This window comes from Neopelma chrysocephalum, unplaced genomic scaffold (genome assembly GCF_003984885.1).
Source record: "Neopelma chrysocephalum unplaced genomic scaffold, ASM398488v2 Primary Assembly neopelma1_71, whole genome shotgun sequence".
In the NCBI taxonomy this organism is placed as follows: domain Eukaryota; kingdom Metazoa; phylum Chordata; class Aves; order Passeriformes; family Pipridae; genus Neopelma; species Neopelma chrysocephalum.
In genome coordinates, this window is record NW_020897731.1 from 15208361 (window position 1) to 15231150 (window position 22790).

Genomic DNA, 22790 nt, shown 5'->3' on the forward strand with positions numbered 1-22790 from the left:
ACCAAAAGTCATCACAGATTTTAACTGAATCACAGGGTTTTTCGCTTTTTCAGGAGAATTTAAAGATTGTCCATGACAGCACTGATGTAACAGGAACAAAGTTTATAGGGAAAAAGCAGCTTTCTGACAAGGTTATGGCTGATTGATTGATTATTGGCATAATTTCAATTACGGCCTTTTTTTTTTTTTAAATAAAATTTTTGGAAACAACTTTAAAGCATGCTCCAATTATGTTTCCAAACTCTCAAAAGTAGAGGTTGAGACAGCTCAAACATTACAAGACCATGGTGCAAGGTAATACCAAGCAGCTAATTTCAAGCGCAGGTGAAATCCCAGCACTTTATCTGGGGCTATTGCCCTGCTTGGGAGATACCCAGTCCTGTAATTGGCAGGGTTTCGATACAGTTACAAATGTGAATGTCAGTAACATTTGTCTTTAAACGTGGTCATGAGCTTGCAAGAACTAATGCCATTTGGGGGGGGGGGGGTTCTGTTTTTTTGTTTGGTTGGTTTTTGCTTTGTTTTGTTCTTTTTTTAAACCAAACCAAAGCTGCAAAGGGAGCGTGGGAGCACCTTTTGCTCCTGCGACATGGATTTTCGCAGAGGTCCGTTCAGGGAAACCTCGGGAAAAACCTGTGTGCCATACACTCCCCCTCCCCAGCCCCGGGCAAGCCGTTGCCAGGCTGCTTGTGCCTCCCGGTGGATCCTGAGGGAGTGAGGGGCTCGGCCTGCCCGCTGGGGATGGAGCACGGCCGCCAGGCCCCGCTCGGCGCCCGGCCGGGAGCGGGCGCCGCTGCCTCCGGCTCCGGCTCCGGCCCCGCCGCCCCCGGCCCCGCGGCCCGAGCCCATGCCCGGCCCGGCAGAGGGGGCTGGCGGGGGGCCTGGGCAGGGGGACCCCCCGCCAGAGCACAGCGCTGGCAGCGCCCCTTCCCCACCCCAGCGGCCCCGCAGGTGCGTCTGGGCCGCGGCTCGGCCGGGCGGGTGAGGCGAGCGGGGCGTGCGGGCCCCGCCGGCAGGGCAGCCCGGAGGTCCGGCTGCCCTGCCGGGCGTGGGGCGAGCCCTGCCGGGCATGGGCGAGGGGGGTGCCTGCAGCCCCAGGGAGGCCTCCCCAAAGGGGCCGCGGGCGGAGCGGCCCAGCCGGGTACGAGCCCCGAGGACTCGGCCCAGGGAAGGCAATCTTGGAACGTTTTGCCTATTTATACAAAGAAGTAGCTTTTTTTCCCCCCCCATTTTTTTCTTCTTTTTTTAACTGCTGTATATCTGTCCTGTGAGTCGACTTAAGGTGTATCTCCTAAGTAAAGCGGAGCTGGGGAACGGTCTCATGGCTGACTTCTTTTCCTGACTCTCACTAATCTTCCGTCCCCTCCGAATTAGTTGACTGTAGCTAGGGACAGCAGAGGCTTTGGAGTTCTGTGTCAGACAGTTGCAGTTGATGTTAGGAAACTTATGGGGTCATGTGTACTCATAGAGTTAGTAAGACAAAAACTACCATGTATATGTATGGCTGTCAAGGATTTACTGTTTGTTGGTGTGTGAGGAGCCATGTTCAGGGAGTGAGAAATAGGTTAACTAAAACATCTTATTCAAGAGCTTTCTCAGAGCATGAGCATAAAGTCTTTGTTCTCTCTCACCCATGTTCTCTTCAGGTGCTCTTCCAGTGGATTTCCTGTGGGCTTAGTCTTAGATGTGTTGAATGCTTCAAACACAGAGCCTATCAGAGCAGCTGAGAGCTCCGCTCAATCTTTGGGTGTAAAAAAGATAGGAAGAAATGTGAATGCCTCCAGGCCTCGTACCTCACACTGCCTGACTGTAAAGCAGTATAGTCCAATTTAGTCACCCAGTCTCACCCCTAGTTCGCACTCTGCTATTTGAAATCTGCAGTCTTCTTATCTTTATTGCTATTGTTCGTATGTGGATACAGTGACTTCTGTTATGGGAGTTTGTCTGTATCCGTAATTACAGGTGTTTTTGGAAGAGAGTTTTGTACATCCCTTTGCACAGATAAGGTATGCAAGAAGCACCCTGCTACTGGTAGTGCTTGTTGAACTGTTGTGCTTAACAGTGAGTAGTCCTGATCATTGTCATCAGTTTAGTGGACTGTGACTTGGAAGCAGAAGTGGGGAGAAACTTTCTTGTCTGTTTTCTGTGCTTTCACAACCTGTATCATCCTGAGATAGGTGCTGTTTCACACAGGAACTCTAGGTGTCATGGAGAACAGCTGCCCAGTAGCTGTTGCCTAAATCTTAGTCATGGATGTCTTTAAGTTCCCTTGTTTTGCATACCCTATTATTACTCTAACTTGTAAATTTCATCAAGCTTAAGGAAAACAGTGTGGAATTATGTTGGCAGGAACTTGGAAACTTTATTGCCACAACAAGTTTCTACTTTGTACCTCTAGTTAGCCAGATCACAGAGAGTATGTATGTATTTTTAACATGGAATCGGTGTGCTAAGACTGTAAGGAGAGATGCTGGATTTGGGTCCAAATAAGGTTGATTTAGTGTGTGTATGACTCAGGAATATTATAAACTTTTATTTTATGTTTTTCTGTCCTCACATTATATCTCCACCTGCTTTAGTGACCCCGTAACACAACAGATTCATGTTTCATTTGAAAAATTTCTTAACTAAACAGTGAAAAAGAAATACTTCTGAACTTTGAAGGCCATTCTGTTTTAGTAGTGTGATAGCTTCCTTGGGACCTTTAAAGGTTTTTTCCCCATCAGCTGCATAATCTGCTTGAGATCCAACTCATTTCTTCCACAAAGGCAGGATCTTTTCTCTCTTCTCTGGGAAGCTCTTCTTCCCAGCTGAGCTTCATATTAATCACACTTGGTGTACTCTGCTTGGCAGAGTGTTCAGTAATCCAGTGATTTACAGTGTTGCAGCTGTGCAGTGTATCTGCACAGGGCAGAACACTGTCATCTCATCTTTGTTAGGGTGACATTTATCTTTTGGAAAAGTATATTCATCACATCATCCTAATAGTGGTGTATCTTGTGGCTTGGCAAAATCAGTTGTGGCAAAGAAGTCACAAAGAGTAATTGGGAACTCTTCAAGTCTTCGAAGTCCTGGCACCACAGACATAGTTCACTTGCTACATATTCTAAACAGGAATATTTATGTTCACCTGGAGAAGGGGTTCAAGTTCCAGGTCCCTGTTAGATGGTGTCCATGTTTCTGTGAAGTCGTATACAAGTTTGCTGGTGACATTAGTGTAAAAGACCCTGAAAGTATTTATGATTTTTTTCTTTTCTAAGCACAAGAGTTTCTGTTTGGTTTAGATAATCTGGTACTTTATTCTAGTGAAGAATAGTGTTTTCTTTTGATAACACTGCTTATTCTGTTTCAATATAGCTTCATACAATTAATTTATGTTTGCTCCATGGATTCATTAGCGCTACATCTAACACTAGAGATGTTGGAGCTAAGCTCCCACCAGAGGAAACTGTTTGCCTGAAGCCTTTGCAAAGAAATGGGAAGAATTGCTTTGATAGTGTTAGCAGTTCTTAGTTTTGGAGAGCAAATCCTGGGGAAGGAGAATGAGATGTGGCCTCCTCCAGGTGAGCTGCCAGAATTCAGGAAGGAACACTGGTCAATTGTCTGGAGCATGCTGAGCTGTTGGACACTGACTTGTGCTGGTCATGGAGAGGGGAGAAATGGGCTGAGTGTCACCTATGTTCGGGAAAGGGAGTTCGAATGGGGGAGTTCTGGCTCAGTATGGGGCATTTCATGGAAAAGCAACGACTTGCATTCCTTCTTTCCCCTCCAACTCTGTGCTGCCATCCAGTGTTGCCACTATGGTTTATTGTGATGGTGGGCAGGAAAGGGAAGAGGAAAAAAAAGCGTGCTGAGCAACTATGTCTGGCCTGGGGAGAAGAAGTATGTATTTTACCCTGAGGGGTGTTGGGGAGTGCAGGGAAAAAGCTTGAGAATGCTACTGAACTAAATTATGTAGCAAAAGGAAGATCCTTTCCATTTGACCAGAGTATCACCTTTTTTCTTTTATTTTATTTTTTTTTCCCAGACTGGCAAAACCCCCAAATTCTGCTGTTTTATGCTGTTAGTTCTAAAATATTTATCAGCATCAGATCCATGCCCGACTTTCTGTGTTAAAGCTGCTAAGTTCCTCACAGTTCTCTTGTATTATTCTTCCCCAGACAGTAAGACTAGTTTGATTTTTTAAAAAAATAAATATTAATTCTATCTTTAAATTTGTTCTGGCTTAGGCCTTTTCTGAACACCTCCCAGTGTTATCATAAAAGCATGTTATAACAACCAGAGCAAGTAGAGTAAATCCAATACTTTAGATGTGTTTTATGTGGGACTTTAGCATATTTTTGCATTCAGCTAACACTGGGCCTTTTTATTTTTCTTTTCCTTGAAACCCCATTCCATCTCTGGGGAAGGTAGTTTTTATTTTATTGTTTATGTAGGATGTGTAGAGAATTTAAGAAATGCATATGAGATTATGGACAGTCGGATAATACCTTCAGAAACTCTCAGAATGGATTTCCTGCATTTAGAATTCTGCTGTTTAGGTATTGTGTTAAATATGTAACACTTAGGTGATCTCTCTTTTCCACTTTTAAGAACAGATGTGCAGGTTAGTGGACAAACATTTGGAATTCACTGCAACTCTTTTCAAGATGGTTTTTCTTTGGAAGACATGATGTCTGCTTTGAAATTTCAGTGGTGTCTTTTTTCTTAAAGGAGAATTCCTAGTAAGAGATTCTATTCTGTCTGCAATACTAATGCTTCTTATTAGACACAGAGAATCAGATCTCCCTGTACAGTCTGTTTAGGATCATTTATTGTAAAGCATTGACTTCTTTGAAACAAATAACAGTCTTTGCACACGCATTGGTGAAAACAAATAAGGTAAGAAAACTCTTATAAATACTTCTCTGTATACTGTAAGATTATAGATGTATACAAGTGTAGGTGATACATGTTTTTGCAACATTAGAGCCTAAAAAAGAAAATAAGTTTTATTGAAAACCTGAAAATGAAGGGAAAAGTTTATTCTAGCAAAAGAAAATTTCATGATTCAGTGCAAATTTTTTTTTTTGCAGAGGCAGCAGGATTGTGACTTGCACTTACACAGTCAGCAACTGGAAAAATGCCAGATTCTAAAAGTAACTTGGTATCTTCACATGAGGATGTTATAAATGATACGTCAGACTTGAGTGAAATTAAAATTTCAGATGAAAAAGGACCTGTTGCAAAAAGAACAGTGACTCTAATTGAGAAGGATGGCTATCCCGACTCCGTATACATGAATGCAGCTAAGATTTTTCAAGGCATTCGTACTGAAAAGAGTAAGGATAAAATGCTAGTGCGGTACGGCAATAACTCAGAATCTCCTGGGCTGGCTTTTAAAGATGAGCATTCCAGGCGTGTATCTTATGAACTGGCTTTCAGTGCTCTAAAATGTAAGTACAAAACTTTTCCAACAATTGCCAACAGAAATGATGCAGCAGAGAAAACACAGGAAAGCAACATGTTCAGTGTCTGCCTGACAGCAGAGATCTGAGAAATTCTTTGTTAAACTGCAGGTTATTACAAGACTACTCATATCCCTCAAATAGTTAAATATACCTGTGTTATTAGCGTTTTGTGAAATCAAACATTTAAACCCTATAAGTTTTCATGTAAAGGAATTATATAGAGTTGCTATTCTTTGTGATTGAATTTGCCCTTAATTTTCATGATGTTTAAACTTACAGTTTAGGTTTTCTTTTTCTTCCCTAGAATTTAGTAGATTTCATAGCATAACTTGTCAACATTTTCTTTTTTTTGCAGATCAAGATCTTCTTGAAGAAATATTGTTAGATAGTGGTGTTTACCCATGCCAGTCAATAGTAAGTGAATGTTGTTTTGAGGAAATACATTTTATATTTTTTACACTGATGTAATTAGAATCTTTTCTGAGGATTCTGCAACATTCTTCAAAGCAACCTTTGTTGTTTTGAACTATATGACAGCCTCAGACTGAAATATTGCTGACCATTTTAGATAGTTGTCCAAAGCATCTGTCTCCAAAGTACTAGGTATGTTGTTTGTGAGATTCTGTTGCACCGTACAATCCTTTGAAGGGAATCAAAACCTTCAAAGAAAGAAGGTGGGAGAGAGAGCCATAATCTTTACTGCAGTGTAGTACTTGCTCAGTCAGATTGTCCACGTGCTTTCCTTTCCATCTGTGTCCCCTTATGAGCAGGGAAAAAAAACATGTATCTTTTCTGTCCTTGGGAGTTAGAAAGCATGGAGTGAATCACATCAGACAAAAAAAATGCATTGAACCCACATTTCATTTCCTGGGCAAACCATACTGTATACGAATATTGTACTGGCAAAAATCGGTCCAGGTTACTCTCTGAACATACTTTCCTACTTTGACATGAAAAGAAATTCTAGACCTTACAGAGTAATTTGCTGTTCCTTCCAGTTCAGTCTTTGATGGCTATGCAAATTGCAAGATGAGCTGATGTTGTTTGTGGAGATTGATGTGAGCAGGCAAATGATCTAACACATTTATCTTTCACTTGTTTTTGTAAGGAAGTAAGACTTACGTGCTAACATTCTGTGTTGGGTGGTATTTCCCTAATAACTTGAGTTTTCTAACTAATTTTGGTCATATTTGTGAGAAGTTGAGCATTTTAGAAGGCATAATAACTGTAGGAATTTCATGGAAAGAGGTAGACAATAGTAACAGAAGTGCTGTTAATTATTGTCCTTAAGCAGGTGATGCTCCCTCGTGTAAAAATGTAGACATGGAAAGGAGATTTTACATAAATCCCAACAGCAGAACAGTTATTACAATTGAGCTTATGGGTTACTACATACGGAAGAATCCCACAAGAGATGAATTGATAGACAAGAAGTTTTTGTTAGCTTTGCTATTCAATTCCTTAACAAGGAGAAAACAATTTCAATGGTTCAATTCTGATAACATTAGAAGTTGTTAAGATGTAGTGTTTTATCTGTGTATGGAGAATGTTTTTAATTTTGATAAGCTAAATAACTTACAAAATATGTATTTTGAGTTTTAAAAAAACACAATCTTCAGTGTTTTATTAGCTCTCCATAAGGAATTAACTTTTGTATTCTTGCAAATAAGCATTTCACTGGAGTTTTTAATGCCTCTTACATGGGAGACTGCTGTTTGATATGGATCTTTTGCAGAAGTAAGGTACACTTTGTGTCACTTTTGCTATCCAGATGCATTTCTGTTGCAGCCAGATGAGTTAACCAGCTTGCTTGTTGTGATGCTTTATGACCTACAAGACCGAAAGTTTGGAGCACGAAAGATTTTTGATGAAGAGGAACCTGTAGAAGAAGTTCAGGAAATAGGGCATTATTTATATAGGTATATGTGCAAATAGCTTTTTTTGTTGATATATATTAGCAAAAATGCAGATTTGTATAAGCAGTACCTTTTAATAATAGTTATTAAGCATATCTTTTATTTTCAAATCTTGTGACCTTTTTAAATTTTTAATGAGAGCCTAGTTTGAAGGGAAACTTTCATATTTATATAGTTAAGAAAAACACAGCTAACAAACCGTCCTTATATTATGGATTATTTTACTAGCATCTTGTCTTATTTTGGCATTGTTGAAATTTTTTCACACAATTTTAGGAGAGAAATTAAATATTCAGTAAATGTTCACAAATATGAGTGTAATAGAATCAAGAGGTCATGGAAAGGAATAACATGCATCTATTTAGCAATACCTCTATTATGGAACTTTGTTAAATATTTATTATTTTTAAAAATTAGAACAAAAAAGAGAGTATGTAAAATAAACATTTTTATATTTATTATTTCGTTAGTCAGATGAGGAACTCTAAAGGCATTTATTAGACAAAATTCTGCTGTTGCTGGATTTAGAGTAGCCCAAAAAGTTCACGAATATCTTAAGTGCAAGGTATTGCTGAAGGGCAGTAAGTAATATATCTCAAGTGGTTCACCAACAATTTTTATTTGCTGTGAATTATCATGTATCAAGAGCTTGTGTGGAGAAAAGACTGGGCATGTTTTCTCTGACTCCTGGTTGCCATCATACTTGTGTTGGTGTTGTTTCTGTACAACAGGTCAGCTTTCGTCAAATGCTCATTCTGCACATGTATGTATTTACATTTTCAAACATTTGAATGAATCTCATCCACAGATGGAAGTTCCAAAATATATTGGGTTGGGGTTTTTTAAGCTGTTTGAGAAAGTGAATGTATTTGAGAGTCACCTGTCATAATTCCAGTCCCACCTGCATTTAAATAAAATAATATTAGTTGTGGACTACTGCCTTGCATCTACCATTGTCTAGGATAGGAAATGTTCCTATTAAACTTATGACTATGTTTTTGTAGTTATAGGACCAAATTGGCAGCTGCACTGGCACGATGTCGCATTAAATATGATGCTCTTTCAATTGAACACTTTGTACCAGAAACCATATGGAAGCAGGAACAAAGGGTTTCTGCTTTACCTTTCTATGTTTGGATAAACACATTTAAAATCAGGTAAGGACTTTAAAGTATCATTTGGTATTGATGTTTTACATATGAAGTGATATAGGTTGCTCCATACTTGTTTTAGAATTCTCAGGTTGTATTTTTACCAGTAATTTAAACTTCTTACAGGAAAATCTGATTAGTCCAGTTCCATTGTGTTATGTTTGCTTATAGTTTTTATATGTTGCCGTAATGGTATTCATACCCTGTAACAAGGTTGTGAAACAGTTTTTCTTGTTGTGGGTTGCTTATGTAGGTCTTTAACCAAAAAAAACAAGGAAATAAAGTTAAAAAAAATATGGATGAGTGAACTTGGTGACAAAAGATAGAGGAAACATCTTTAAAAGTGGATGTATTAGTGTAAGCCATAATCTTGGCAAAGGTGTTGAGGTAGATGCAATACTTAAACTGGTGTTCATTCTGTAAGGATGGTGTAAACTTGAAATAAAAACACACTTTTAAAAGTTCTTATATTCTATAGACTACTTAATATAGTCTATGCATCACTATAACTGGTGTTCCCAGTTCTGTACTAACTGATACATGAACCATACGAAGTTATCCTGTTATCTGTTTTGTTAGACAGGTAATCCATTTTATAATGTTTTCAAGAATTTTGTTTTTCTACTCTGGTCTTGGACCAGTGTTTGATTCTCAGAAGATAATGTGTCTTACTCTGTTTGTGACTTTGCAGCCCTTAAATAAGACTGGACTAAAAGCTGCTGCATTCATCCCACATTTACTGTACCATATAAGGCTATGGCACTGTTCAACAAACAAGCGTTGCTACATATACCTTTAAATCTTTATAATATTTGAATTGCTAACCTCAGCAGTTATGCCTTCATTACATTTACACAAGGATTCTTTCAGTTATCAGCCATTAAAATCATTGGTGAGTTGGGCTAAATTGAAAGCAGTTGAAAGAACTAAAGCATTCCAGCAGTAAATTTACTACAGTGTCTCCTGAGCACATGGACATTTCTGTTTTGATGCTTTGAATCATTCTCTGGAGACACGTACATCTTTCTTAATTTATTTTATCAGACTTATTAACTTAATTGTTTCAAACCAGAACTTATATGCTTAAAATATGGTAAGTTCCCCTCCTACAGGCAGTATGGCATTCTATACCTATGTATGTATGCATACATATGCACACACTAATAGAGGTAAAAATTCATATAATCAATGTAAATTATATTGCTTAAGTAACTCTTGTATATTTAATGGTCAGAGTTGTATGTTAACAGCCTTGAAGATGTTATCAGAGATTTGGAGACAAAGGGACTCACAAAGGTTGAATCTGTGTCAGACTTTGACCATTATACGTATGCCATGGACCAACACTGCCATGATGTATTGGTTTTTCCTTCCTCTCTTAAAGAAGAATTGCTTAATTTAGATCTTTTTGCAGATTGCAAACTCTTACTGCAGGTGAGTTGATGTCACCCTTGAGTCAGATGATCTGCAAACTTAAGTAATTGCTTTGCATTAGAATGAGGTCGTGTATTGTGTGACTATCCTATTAAATCAGTCAGGCAGCAACATGGTCTCCTAAGGTTTGGGTTATTTTTGGCAATTAGAAGGTTACAAACTCATTCACTTACTAAATTTAGCATGCAAATGTCAATGCTTAAAATTGATATGTACAGTTAGGTTAGTAGAATGTTTTAAATTTAATCTTAAAACTCTTGACATTAAATATAAAGAGTGATCAAAGAGGGAGTCTCACTTCTAAAAAATGTGAGGAAAGTGTTGATGTATCTCTATGTGCTTTCCCCCAGTTAGTAGATATTGGTGTGCTATTGTAGTATTTCTTCCTCTTCAACTGCATGTTTGGGATGGAATGATCACACTTCTTTGTATGTTGTGCAGTGTGGTTCCTAGATCTCCATAAACCCCACTGGTCTTTTTCCTGACTTACTGTCATTAGACTCTCCAGGCAAGATTGGTTGGAAGTTCCTGTTGTAGAGCAGTGGTTTGGAGTAACCATGGAACAACACACAACCACGAATTATCTGAACTGTCTGATGATTCTTGAGTGCCTAGCAAAAACATTTCAATGGGCATTTTCACTAGATGCTTAGCATTGTCGGGAAACTTTAGCCTCAAAATTTATTGCCCGACTTAAATAGTGATTCACTATTCAATACTTAATTTCAGTGTGTATATTTTTAATAGAAGATTTACAGAAAAGGACAATACATGAGAACCCCATAGGTGATGGGAACAAATTCTGAGTATTACTACTTAAAAGTGTTCAAAATGAGGAAAGAAAACTCTCAAAACCTCTGTCTTTTTGGTGGGGAAGGGTGGTGCTTGAATGCTGTGAGTACATAGACAGTGATGTGAACTTAAAGGCTTAGCACTGTTTTCCCACCCTTCCATTTATTATCAGTGTTTGTCAGATTTGGTGCAAGACATTGTGCGTGTGGTCAGTATCTTTACTCCTTGCCTTTTTAAGTAATTTGATGGAGATGATGTTTTTTCTTAATCACCACTGGTGTGAGGCCATTGACTCCTTTTGAGTGGTCCCTGTGTTTTCTGCATTCCAATCTGGCTCTGTGTTGTTCAGATTTCAGCAAAATTTTGATCTTCAATCTGTAAGGATTTCATTTCTCCTGTAATGATTGTCAAGAGCTATGTGAATAGTTTTGTGTTTCTCTCTTAATTCTGCCTGTTCTGAATTGTGGCCTATGTTTGTTCTTTTCTGGCTGTTGTTAGGAGTTCTTCATCCCTCATGGGGATGATATGCATTCTCTCTTTTCACCTATAGAGATATTATGCTTTTTTAATGTATTATTTAGAATTAAGTTATTTAAATTTATTGAGTAACTGTTTGGATTTGTACTTTTTTTAATTCTGTGTTAGGAGCTATCTCTGGTTAGTTTTTTCCTCCCTTCTTTCCCATTTCCTATGAAAACAATTAAATACTTTGCTAATTTGGAAAAGAAGGTTGGCATTCATAGAAACCAAAATAGATGGTTGTACTTAATTTTTGTGTCATTGTTTTCTAGGATAAGTCTCGCAGCCTTGCTGTACACTCTGCACAGGCGCTGTTGCATGCAGGTGATGACATTATAGTGGCTCACACAGGTTCCTATCTGACCATTGCCCATATGTCAGTGCTGACAAATCATGGCATGTCCACAATTTTCGTTTGTGGTGTGAAATCTTCAGCAAAAGAAGAAGAACTGAGGAATATTTTCAGTCATATGGGATGTGAAAGTAGGTGCTGAAACAGTTGGTATGCAAAAACTATTGTAATACAGATGTTTGTGATATCTATAAATAAAGCATAATTCTATCAGAATTCAGAGATCTCTTCTTTGAAGACTCGGTGAGGGCAGTAACAACTTTTTTTTTGTCACAAGGTGTACTGACAGCTCTTCAGCTACAGTCAAGTTAATTGAAGGTTGCAGATTAACCATGTCATAAATGAAAGCTCCTGAAATGTCAAGAAGTACTTACTGTATAGCAGTTGGTGTAGCTGGTAGCTGGGAACTTTTGGGTCCATTTATTTGGGGCTTTGGCTGTTGCTTTCTGATTTCGGGCTGTTTGAGTGTTAATTCAAAACACATGTACTTGTCCAGTTTATGCAGAGGACACGATCAGAACAGAATGCAACAAGACCCTGCAACCCCATCAGCTGTCTTTTCAGTGGAAGATGCAGGTCTAGTTAGCCTTTCAATCCATTTGAAATCCACAGGTTATACTTTGGAGGATCTGGGTCTAACAGGCTCTAGCTCTGTCAAAATCTATGTAACAACACAGTCTCTTCACTTGTATTACCTGTAGGTAGGCTTGCTTGCAATGTATAACTGTTGAGTTCTTCCTTTATTTTGCAGATATTCAGTTGTTGCATGAAGACTTTACTGAGCTTGAACCAACAGACCGAAGACTTCAAAAGGCAAAAGTTATTTTGCTGCTACCACAATGCTCTGGACTGGGTGCTGGCAATCCAATGGAGTTTATTTTAAGTGAACACAGAGGTAACTTTTGATACGGAAAAGCTCATGCTTTCTGGTAGAAATGAATAAATTCAAGTATTGTGGTCTAGACAGTGTAGGTACTTCAGTAAATTGTATCATTTTATTTAAAAACCCTTATTTTAATTACTATAAAACGTATATATTAACTTGCATAATTCTCTGCCTGCTTCAAGTTGGCAGTATGAAGTTTGAGGGTTATTCTGGGGAGCAGAATGTATATATTTTTTTAAAGTAAAAAGACTTTAGGCAGAAAATGTATTTCAATATACCAATATGTATATTATTTTCCATTTGCTTACATTCCTTTATTGACTGTTTGTGTAAGTCTGTTCACTGTACAATTTTCATTAAATAGAAGCAAATAAGAGGCATCAGTAATTACAGGTAAAGAAGGAAAGCAAATAAATTAGGCACTGCTTGGTATTCTAATTTGTAAAACCTGCCTTCTAACTGCACTAGTAACAACCATGTCTGTTTCTGCAAACAACTGAATTTTAAGACACTAAGTTGCAATACTAAATTTACAACTCTCTACTTTTAGATGCAGGATCGCTACGAGACCTTTTCCAGGGATTTGTGTCTGAGGATAAACTCGGTATTCTTGCTGAAAGGCAGTTTAACGAGTTGATTCATGCACTGAAATGTAAGTGTGCTAGTTCTCCAATTTCTTGGAGGACCTTGTACTATCAATTCCATTGTACTATCACCAGTTTTTACATAGTAAAAATACATGGATTACTCTATTAATTAACAATAAGCATGTAACCAAAACCCCTGAATAATGATCGCCTCCAATCTGAAGGTGTTTCTGTGTCCTAGTGTTCACCAGTCTTCAGCATTGCGTATAGAACTGGCTTGTGACTTAGTCATACTCTGATTTGGAAGTGCTGCAAATGTAGTCAGACTCCATCTGCATGCTGCCACTTTCTTCCCCTCTCCTTTTGTAGCTGTGTGAAAAGATAGATACAGCTTTGAATTTGTGCTGTGATCTGCAAATATTTAACATTTTAATTATTAAAAACCACTAGAGTTTGCATACTAATGTGTGCAGGAGGGTATTCTTATTGGTAAAAGTGACATCCAAGCATAATTTTTGTCATGCTTTCAGTCCCTACCAAGCCACTGTCTGTATGAAGAATCTGAACAGTAGAAAATTTGTTTTGTTTTGTAGTTAACAAAGTACAAGCTATTGTTTACTGCACTTGTTCAGTTTACCCACAAGAAAATGAACTAGTAGTGAAAAAAGCACTGGAATCTGGAGTGGAAGGAGATAAAGTACAACCATATAGGTATGGAATGAGTAGTTTTATCTATGGAAAAATTAAAGTATAACTTTAAATTATAGCATAATTCTTATCTCCCAGACTGATATGTCTTGCATTAAATTAATATTTACAATAGTTTTTGCTGCCTGTCATGCCATTTTTTCTGATGTTTATGAGAGTACTTAGCAGTATTCTATTGACTTTTTCATCTAATAGTTTTGTTCACCTCAAATTGAGATGGGAGGAAACCATCACTGGTTGGAAATAACACTCTTCTGATAGAGCTATTGCTTTTATCGTATCAGTATTCAGAGAATGAAGCTATTTAAAGGTAAAATGGAGACTAGAAGTCAGGGAACTTGCTAGCATGCTCTCAGCTTCTGACCTAGAATGATCAGTTTCGAAGGAAAAAGGAATTAAATCTTAAATTGTGAGAATAATATAGAAGAATAAGAACACTAGCTATAGGATTGCTCATCCCTGTATTCAGATGAATGACTTGTGGGGAGGATGGGTTACAGTAAGAGATCATCCTGTGCAATCATAACAAATACAAGTATATATGAAAAAAGTATGTGTTATGTATACTTTATATGTAGTTAAAACCTGTCTGCTGTCACCCCTGTCAGACAGAGAAATCGTTAGAAGGCTGGTGAGTACTTTCTGGATTTTCCTTTCAGTCACAGCAGACAAATGCAAACAGTTGGCACTCACTTGCACATAGATACAATAGATGATTACGAGATGTAGGTTAAGAGAGTGTATGTTACCAAAAGCACAGCAGAGTAATACCATATTTTTAGATTTTATATTACCTTAGATGATGTTAATAAGCTGGCTATCACAGGGAAAGGTACTGTGGCTCAAGATATTCAGTGTAATGAAATTTTGCATGATTAAAATGGTAAATGTTAACTGTGGCCAGTCCGAAGAATTTTGAAAAGTTATATATTATTCGTAAGGTTAAGACCTAGTGCAACAAAATGCATCTTTTTTGCAAGTCACTGATAATTGAATTAGCCTGGTTGAATTTTTACATTAAGTGGGATTAAATCAGGGCTTGTCTTGCCAGTGATGCTATGCTAGTCCAAAAGCATCTATGACTCTTGCTGTAAACTGTGTTTTCCTTTGGAATTTGAAATTTTGTGGAGTCTGTCATGTCTTGATCTTTATGCAGCTATTATGCTATGGGGAGAACCCAGGGAACCTTGGAATGTAATGGTCTCCAAAGTAGTTGAACACAAATAATACATAAATTCGTAACAAATATAACAGAATTTGTATTTAGAAGTTCTCAGAGCTTTAAATATTTTAGAAAAAATTCCCCCTTGTGTAAAACACCTCCCCATCCCCCAAAGCCAACCCAAAATCTGTTCAGTGTTTTGCAGAAACATCATGAAACTTGTCAAACCACCAAATTATACTTTTACTTCCAAATACAAGGCCATCTCAGATGGTCAGAAAGGGACAATAAAATTACATTAGGATTTTGGCAGACCTGAGAAAATTTGTGACTGAAGACTGATTGAGCTCCATAAATAACAATTTCAGAATTGTCATGCAGTACCTTGGATGTTTTCATGCACAGTTCTCACTACAGTAAAGTTGCTGGTAACCAGCATGAACAGAGCAGTAATGCAACACCATAAATAAAATGTATAGTGTGATTATGCTTGTCTTAAGATGTCTTATATGGCTCAAGCCATTTAAGATGCATGTATTACTTAGAACAATTCCTTTTACACTTTCCTTAGAACTAATTAGAGACCCTACTCGAAACAATGCAGTATAAAACAATGCAGTATAGAATGAAAAAACTGTTGCAGAATTACTAGCACCAGTGTTTACAGTAGCGTCTTTGAGAGGCAAGTTACACTAATAAAACATCCTGTACAATCATCACAGGTCTACTTAATATTATTTTCCTTTTCCAATAAAATCGAGGGCTTTCAAGAAACTTTTACACCACTTGTGCTTATGTGCATTATAGCTTTTGGAATTACTCTGCAGTACTGGAATAGTGCTGAACAAATTAAGGCTCTGCTGGAGTTTGGGATCATACAGCTGGTCTTAGGGCTGTGCACTTGTAAGGGTGATTTTAAACATGTACCCACAGGCTAAGCTGAGCTTACCTTAAGGATATGACAGTTTATAGCAAAGGCTTCACCTAAAGTAAGAGTACACATTGTGAACAGGTGTGTTTAGAGAGGAATCTAAACCACTCATGCATTTCTTTTTGGTGTATCAAAATTGAGTTAATTTCTGCATCATTTTTCAGGGTCAGACCATCCATTGAAGGGATTCCTGGTAACAATAATTTGTATACATCAATAAAAATTACCACTTTTTTTTTTTAATTGAGTGAGCTGATGTAAAATGAAAAATCTCTTGTGTCACAGGACATATAATGTGAGGAGGATGTGAGCCTTGTAGTCTGTTTTATCAAGTTCCAAGGCACATTGAAAAAATCCAGATTATGGTGGAAACTTAGAAACAAACAGTTTTGCAGACTTCCCATTAGCAATGAACTAGCCAGCCAAATCAGGGTATTGCTTACAAATATTAAATGCATTTCTCCATAACCATCTTTGAATAAAGCTCTCTCTCAAGAGGATTAATGGAGCACTGAGGAGGGGCTCTATCTTATATTCCTCAGCGATGTGAAAATGAAGTGGGTTATAATTGCAAAAAAGACATTTTGAGAGTGTTTTTTCCATACTGAGACCTCTTAGTACTAGTTTAGCAGCCTTATGAGCCAAGTCCCTGAGGCCTCTTTATAACAGCTAGGCGTTCCTGGAATACAAGGAAAACATGAGAAAAGGCTAGTTCTTTCTTCCCCAGTGATGCACTGCAAAACTGTAAAAGTGGAAAAACATCACTCAATTATTAAAAATATTTTTAGGTTAGCAAATTTTGCTAACTTAAGGTTTTTAGCTTAGATATATTATTTATTATGAGCATATACTATTAACTCAAAGTCAATATCTCTGCAATTTCTGAGCTCCTTAGTGTTTTCAGGTCATTCCCCAACTTCATGGACAACTTGATAACCCAGTAATTGCAGACCTGAGAAAGAATAAAGTTTTTCATTATATTAATACATATTTATTATCTGGTGGTTAATATAATTAATTGGAAAAAATGGGAATTATTGAAAAAAATGGAAAGACCCCCATTGTTTCTAAAAAGATGAATTCTTATGCCTTTCTTGAATTGCAGTTGTTTAAAAATAAGATAAAGCTATGTCATCGAAAGGCATATTTGGAAATTACTTTTAATGCATCCTTGTTTATTTCCTTTTCTATCCTTAAATATGATTTTCTGGTATTTTGTTTATTTTTTACAGGCTTATTCCTCCCGTTTTTTCTCCTTGCTCCAATTCAGAGGCTTCCACTGAAATTTTTTTCAAAATGGAGCCATCAGAAATTTCCAGTGGCTGTTTTGTAGCTGTTCTAGAAAGAGAGGTAAGCTAAGGAAGTTACCATTTAAAATCACTTCACAGAAGATGACTACTGCAATTTTCCACAAAAGAATGAATGAAATTGAACATTTGAAATAAAATTCCTGGATGCTTTTTAGTTGTCCTTAGACCAAAGGATAGGGAGCAGTTGAAATGTGCCACTTCTGGAGTTTTATGCTGAGCGCAGATTTCCAACATGTGCCTGTTGTTCTGGAGCTGTTCCTGGTCAGAGCAGGCCCATGATCCAAGTCAGTGCCAGCAACATCAAGAGGAAATATATTGTTGTCATACCTTGGAATGAAATACATAGGTTGATTAGACTCATGATAAATGGTGTCTAGTAAAGTTATTTTTTTATATGTGTCACCAGGATTTTGCAGTGTCCAAGCAGACGAAGTCTTAAACCCTATGGGTGACACGATTGTAATTCGAATGAAATAGGTATGAATATGTTTCCTTCCCAAACTAAGGCATATGCAAATCTGGCTTGAAAGGCACAGGGTTTTTGCTGACTAAATGGAAAAATGTTGGCACAATTCCTGAGGAAAGGCCTTAAAGGGCTAGTTTGCATCTCTGAACATCAACATTCTCCTCTTGTGTCTGAGAAAAGCAAAAGTTTTTTAACCAAAAGAGGAAGGGGTGGGGGGGCAGCGGCTAATTAGAATTTCATTGCAAATTTATGATAGATGATCTTATTTGGTCATTTGTGCTACTTTCTGTCATACTGTGATCACAGTGCTTGAAAGAAGCTTGTCTCTTAGGGGAAATTAGAAGAGAAGATTTTATTAAGAGAATCACATATGCGAAGCCTTTAATTTACCTATTATTGACCACCTTCTTTTCAATATAAAATATTTTTAGCCTGGCTCCCTGAGTTTTAGTTAATCATGCTATGTACATCTGTTTACCATATTGTCTCCCTCCAGAGAAACAAGTACTTTTGTTTCAGGTAGTTAATTTGAATAATTTTTGTCAAATTTTTGTCAAATTCTAATGGACAGAAGCAATTGCTCCTATGGCTAATTTTTAGGTTATTTGGGAAATGATCATTCTCCATGAGGCAGAAAACATGTACTTACAATTTAAACTGAAATTTCTGGTTTACAGAAACTTTCTTCTTAGCTTAGCTTCTTCCCTATTTGTTCTCTTTATATGCTTGGATGCTGACCTGGTTCCTAGTTAATCTAGTCTGAGAATTCCTTACTTATGTATTATGAGGGAAGATTTTCATTATAGGGAAAATTATTCATGTTTAATGTTGCTGATAACATTTCTCTGTTTTAGTAACTACTTCTGATACACGCACACACATGTGTAATGTATATGCATGTCATTACAGACACATTACAGAGCAGGTCAGTGTGGGAGTGTGCTGGTTTTGGCTAGGGTAGGGTTAATTTTTTTCCCAGTGGCTGGTGTGGGGCTGTGCTTTGCATTTGTGCTGAACACAGGGTTGATAATACAGAGATGTTTCTCTTATTGCTGAGCAGTGCTTACACAGAGCCAAGGCCTTTTCTGCTTTTCATACTGCCACGCTGGGGGAGGCTGGGGGTCCTTGGGAAATCGGGAGGAGCCACAGCCGGGACAGGTGACCCCAACTGACCAAAAGCATATCCCATACCATATGACATCATGATTAGTATATAAGGTGGGGACCCCTGGTGGCCTAGTGGTTAGCATGCGGGACTCTCATCGCTGCGACCCAGGTTTGAATCCCAGTCCCCCCGGGCAGATGGAGCCCGTTAGCCCTGTGAGGCCATCCATCTATGAGAAGGTCACTCTAAACAAACCTACGTCCTGAGGACCTCACTGCCATTGTCCAAGCTTGCTTGGCCCCAGCAGATGAACCTTAGGATTAAAGGGTGGGCTCAGTTCAGCGCAGGCTGTGTCTCACCTAAAAAAATCCATTGCGCAGGCTGGAAAGGTAAAAGACCTTTCCCCAAATCTTCGTTCGCGAAGACTGGCCATTATATTATTATTTATTATTATAGTATATAAGGTGGGGGGAAGAAAGAGGAAGTGGGGACATTTGGAGTGATGGCACTTGTCTTCCCAAGTAACCCCTGTCTTACGAACCCACGAGTTTTCTGGCTTTTACCCTTCTGATTGTCTCCCTGACCCTGCTGGTGGGGGGAATGAGCGAGCTTGGTTGCTGTTTGGGGTTAAACCACAAGTCAGACATGCAGTACAGAGGCTGGAATTGAGCTTTCCCTCTTTGGGTTGGTAGAGAACAAAGTTTCTGAGGAGCAAATGCTCTGATACTCTTTACACAACAGTCATGTTCTTAATTTCATGAATAAATAGTTTGGTTAGCATTTATCACATGTGACTTAAGTCCTTCTGCTAGACTCTGCCACAGTTTTCTCATGGAGTAAATTCTGAGCAGCTCTGTGTTGTGACTTAGATTCATTGTTGTTTCCTTTGAAATTTTCAGAAATATTCTTCTAAAAAAGCGCCTGCTAAAGACATTTTGGCTTATGCTGCAGAAAAAGGACTACTAGATAGCATTTCTGAAGAAAAACCAAAAGAAGAGAAAAAGCAGAAAGTAAAACGACGTAAACATAATGTTACTGGTACTGATAGAAAGCCAAAGACTGCAGAGCCCCTTCACCATCAAACTGGAGCTCATATTAAGGCTGAAGTTCCTGTGTCTAAAGCAGTCAGTGACACACAACAAAAGCATGTGGGCAGAACAAAAGCAGTCAGTGACACACAACAAAAGCATGTGGGCAGAACAAAAGCAGTTAGTGACACACAAAAGCATGTGTGCAGAACAAAATCAGTCAGTAAAACACAACAAAAGCATGTGCCCAGAACAAAAGCAGTCAGTAACACACAACAAAAGAATGTGTGCAGAACAAAAGCAGTCAGTGACACACAAAAGCATGTGCCCAGAACAAAAGCAGTCAGTAAAACACAACAAAAACATGTGCCCAGAACAAAAGCAGGCAGTAGTACATCCGTGCCTAAAGCAGTCCGTAACATACCTGTGTCTAAAGCAGTCAGTAACGCACATGAACGTGCACCAAACAAACAGCCACGTTCAGCTGAAGAAATCCAGTGACTCTGATTCACACACCGCTGTGCCTGAAGTGCCAAAGCGTACGTCATTTGTCCCCTCTGGGTAAGGTGTCTGAGAGACAGACACCTGCTCGAAGGGCACCTGCAGGACATAACGGGGTTGTATTGAAGCCTGAGAAAATCACTTTGCCTCCAGAGTGATAACACCGTAGGAAAATTTGCAAGGAAACAAACTCAGGGTATCAAGTCACCATCACTTTCATAGCCAGACTGGAGCACAGGGTCCAAGTGGTTGAATATTTCCACCTTGTCTAATATGGTCAAGCCAACTGTGCTTAGACATCTCTGACCATGGGAACCTTCAAACTTGGCTCTTCCTTTATACAGAAGACGAAGATTCAAGTATATTAATCAATACTCTTTGATTACAATATATATTTATGCAGGATAATCTTGGTGTGGGAAAGAGCTATGTTATGGGCTATTTGTGTAGAAATATCCAGGTTATATAGTAATTTTTAATCCACTAATCACACTTTAAAGTGAATGAAGCTCAGCTGCCTAAGGCTGATAGACTGTTGTGAGGAGTGAGGTCAAAAAACTGTAGTCTCTTGCTATACACTTTAAATTGACAAGTTAAATCATACATCTGACCCCCCATCATGGCCTAGTTCTATAAGAATAATCAATTTCAAATGGATATTTTTTTTTAAAGTGAGACTGCATTTTTTAAGTGGCTACTTTTCTTTGCAAGTGCTAGGTACCATTTTTGCGAGTTTCCACTTGGATGCTTTGCACAGTAAGCCCGTTAGCTCACCTTTATTTCTAAAACTAGATGTGAACTTTTGTACAGGAAACTGGCCAAGTATACTAAGGGCCATGCACAGGCTTTCTGGTACTTACTCCCTTGGTTTCTACTCAGGTGTACTTCAAAATATTAACAATGAAAAATAGATAAAATATTCTCACGTTAGAAATGCTCAACTGTCATCATAATGTCATGTCAGACTATGTCATGGCTCATAATTGCTTATGATCAATTTCTTAACACAAGCACTTCTTAGTTGAAAAGAGCTGATACTGTCAAAACAACTTATTTTTATAAACGTTACTGCTAGTCAGCTGAATAATGACTGAACACAGAGTAGTTTGCCTGTCTTTGGAAATAGTCATGGGCTTCTAAGCTGCTCTTTCCCAGCAAAGATTAAATAACTGTAAAATAGGTATGGTTGTTTTATAATCTGAGCAGAGCATAAAGGGAGACACAAAGATACTTTTAACAAGAATCTGATTTGTGTTTAGAAGTGTTCTAAAAATGAAACAGCATAGCAATATAGAAAGGCAAAGGTAGCTGTGGCCCAGAAGAGAAATTTTCCTCTAGGCAACTATTTAAGATACTTGGCAAGAGTGTTGCCATGAGCAGCAACAGAATGTAGTATGGAATCTTAATTGATTTGACATATGGGTCTGGATTTAGATCGATCCAGAGAAAATGTTATAACATCTCTACTTTTTCTTCACCCACACCAGTCCGTGTCGCTGGATCAGCAGTACCTTTGTAAGAAAGGATGTGAATGATACTACACCAGCAACATAAACAGCTGGCTCGTGTTCATTGGATATTGTTGCTTCACTGAATCACTGAAAATTTCTTTTAGCATTTTAATCTGAGCCAGTTCTCCTAGGCAAAGACATCCCACACCTCCTGCATATCCCTCTGAGCAACCCATGGTCCTTACCCATTCCATTTACATAGTGAATTCTGCTCTTGTTTTTGAGCAAACCTGTAAGGATAGATTTAGACCTGTGCACTGTAGAACTGGAAAAAAAGAAATTCTTATTTCAAAACCATCTACGAGGAGGAGAGATTCTACATGTTGGATAGTAGGAATGGACACTAAGAAGTTTTTATTTTTTTTCTTCCAGTATGGTTGTTAAATGCTTAAAATAAACTTAAGAGATTCTGTGGTTAGAGAATGATTTTTTTTTAAATCAAGATCTGTATCATTCATTATTAAAGTTAAAATTACTTGTAAAAGAACATACATGTACGTGTCTGATGACAGAATTTCTGCGCTACGTATGTAATATATGTCATGATGTCCCACAATCAGCCTCATCTTGCTTTCAGGAATTTGCATTTTTGAAATGGTATGGAAGCTAAACCAGTTAGAATCTTGATGTCTTACTAAGAATATCAGAGAGTGAATATTTTGACTCTGCAGGTCAGCAGCTTTGTAAGCACTGAGCTTCACGTGTTGAAAACATCTAGGACTGAGTCCAGATGGCTTGAAGATGCTTGTACATTAAGTTAACACTCAATGACTTTTTACAGTAAAACTGTATCTTATGTAACTGTTTTTCAGTAATCCAGTTGTTCCAGTTTGTAATTTTCAACTAGAAACTGTTGAAAATACTTTCCAGATGCAAAAGTCTCCATTGTACTGCTATTGCCTCTAAACCCACCACTATGTTTTTCCCGTCCCTCAGTCACCATTTGGAACAAAAAAATAATTTCCCAGTTTCATGGAGCAG

At 38.1% G+C, this 22790-nt stretch overlaps 1 protein-coding gene across 10 annotated transcripts; it reads left to right on the top strand.

Annotated features, from left to right (window-relative positions):
• The first annotated feature begins 848 nt into the window (after positions 1-848).
• NSUN7 (NOP2/Sun RNA methyltransferase family member 7) lies at positions 849-22615 on the top strand. 10 transcript variants are annotated; one of them, XM_027686713.1, is made up of 12 exons: positions 849-951; positions 5076-5435; positions 5806-5864; positions 7239-7369; positions 8371-8523; positions 9768-9951; positions 11535-11745; positions 12366-12509; positions 13051-13152; positions 13681-13798; positions 17121-17238; positions 19669-22615. In XM_027686713.1, the coding sequence occupies exons 2-12, from the start codon at positions 5123-5125 to the stop codon at positions 20296-20298; spliced, it is 2163 nt and encodes a 720-aa protein (XP_027542514.1). In that variant the 5' UTR covers positions 849-951; positions 5076-5122; the 3' UTR covers positions 20299-22615. The 10 variants fall into 10 exon arrangements, with proteins under 10 accessions (XP_027542514.1, XP_027542517.1, XP_027542516.1 ...); XM_027686716.1 differs by lacking the exon at positions 849-951 and having other exon boundaries at positions 1148-5435; positions 19669-20102; positions 20184-22615; XM_027686715.1 differs by lacking the exon at positions 849-951 and having other exon boundaries at positions 1148-5435; positions 19669-19938; positions 19981-22615.
• Positions 22616-22790: the final 175 nt, after the last annotated feature.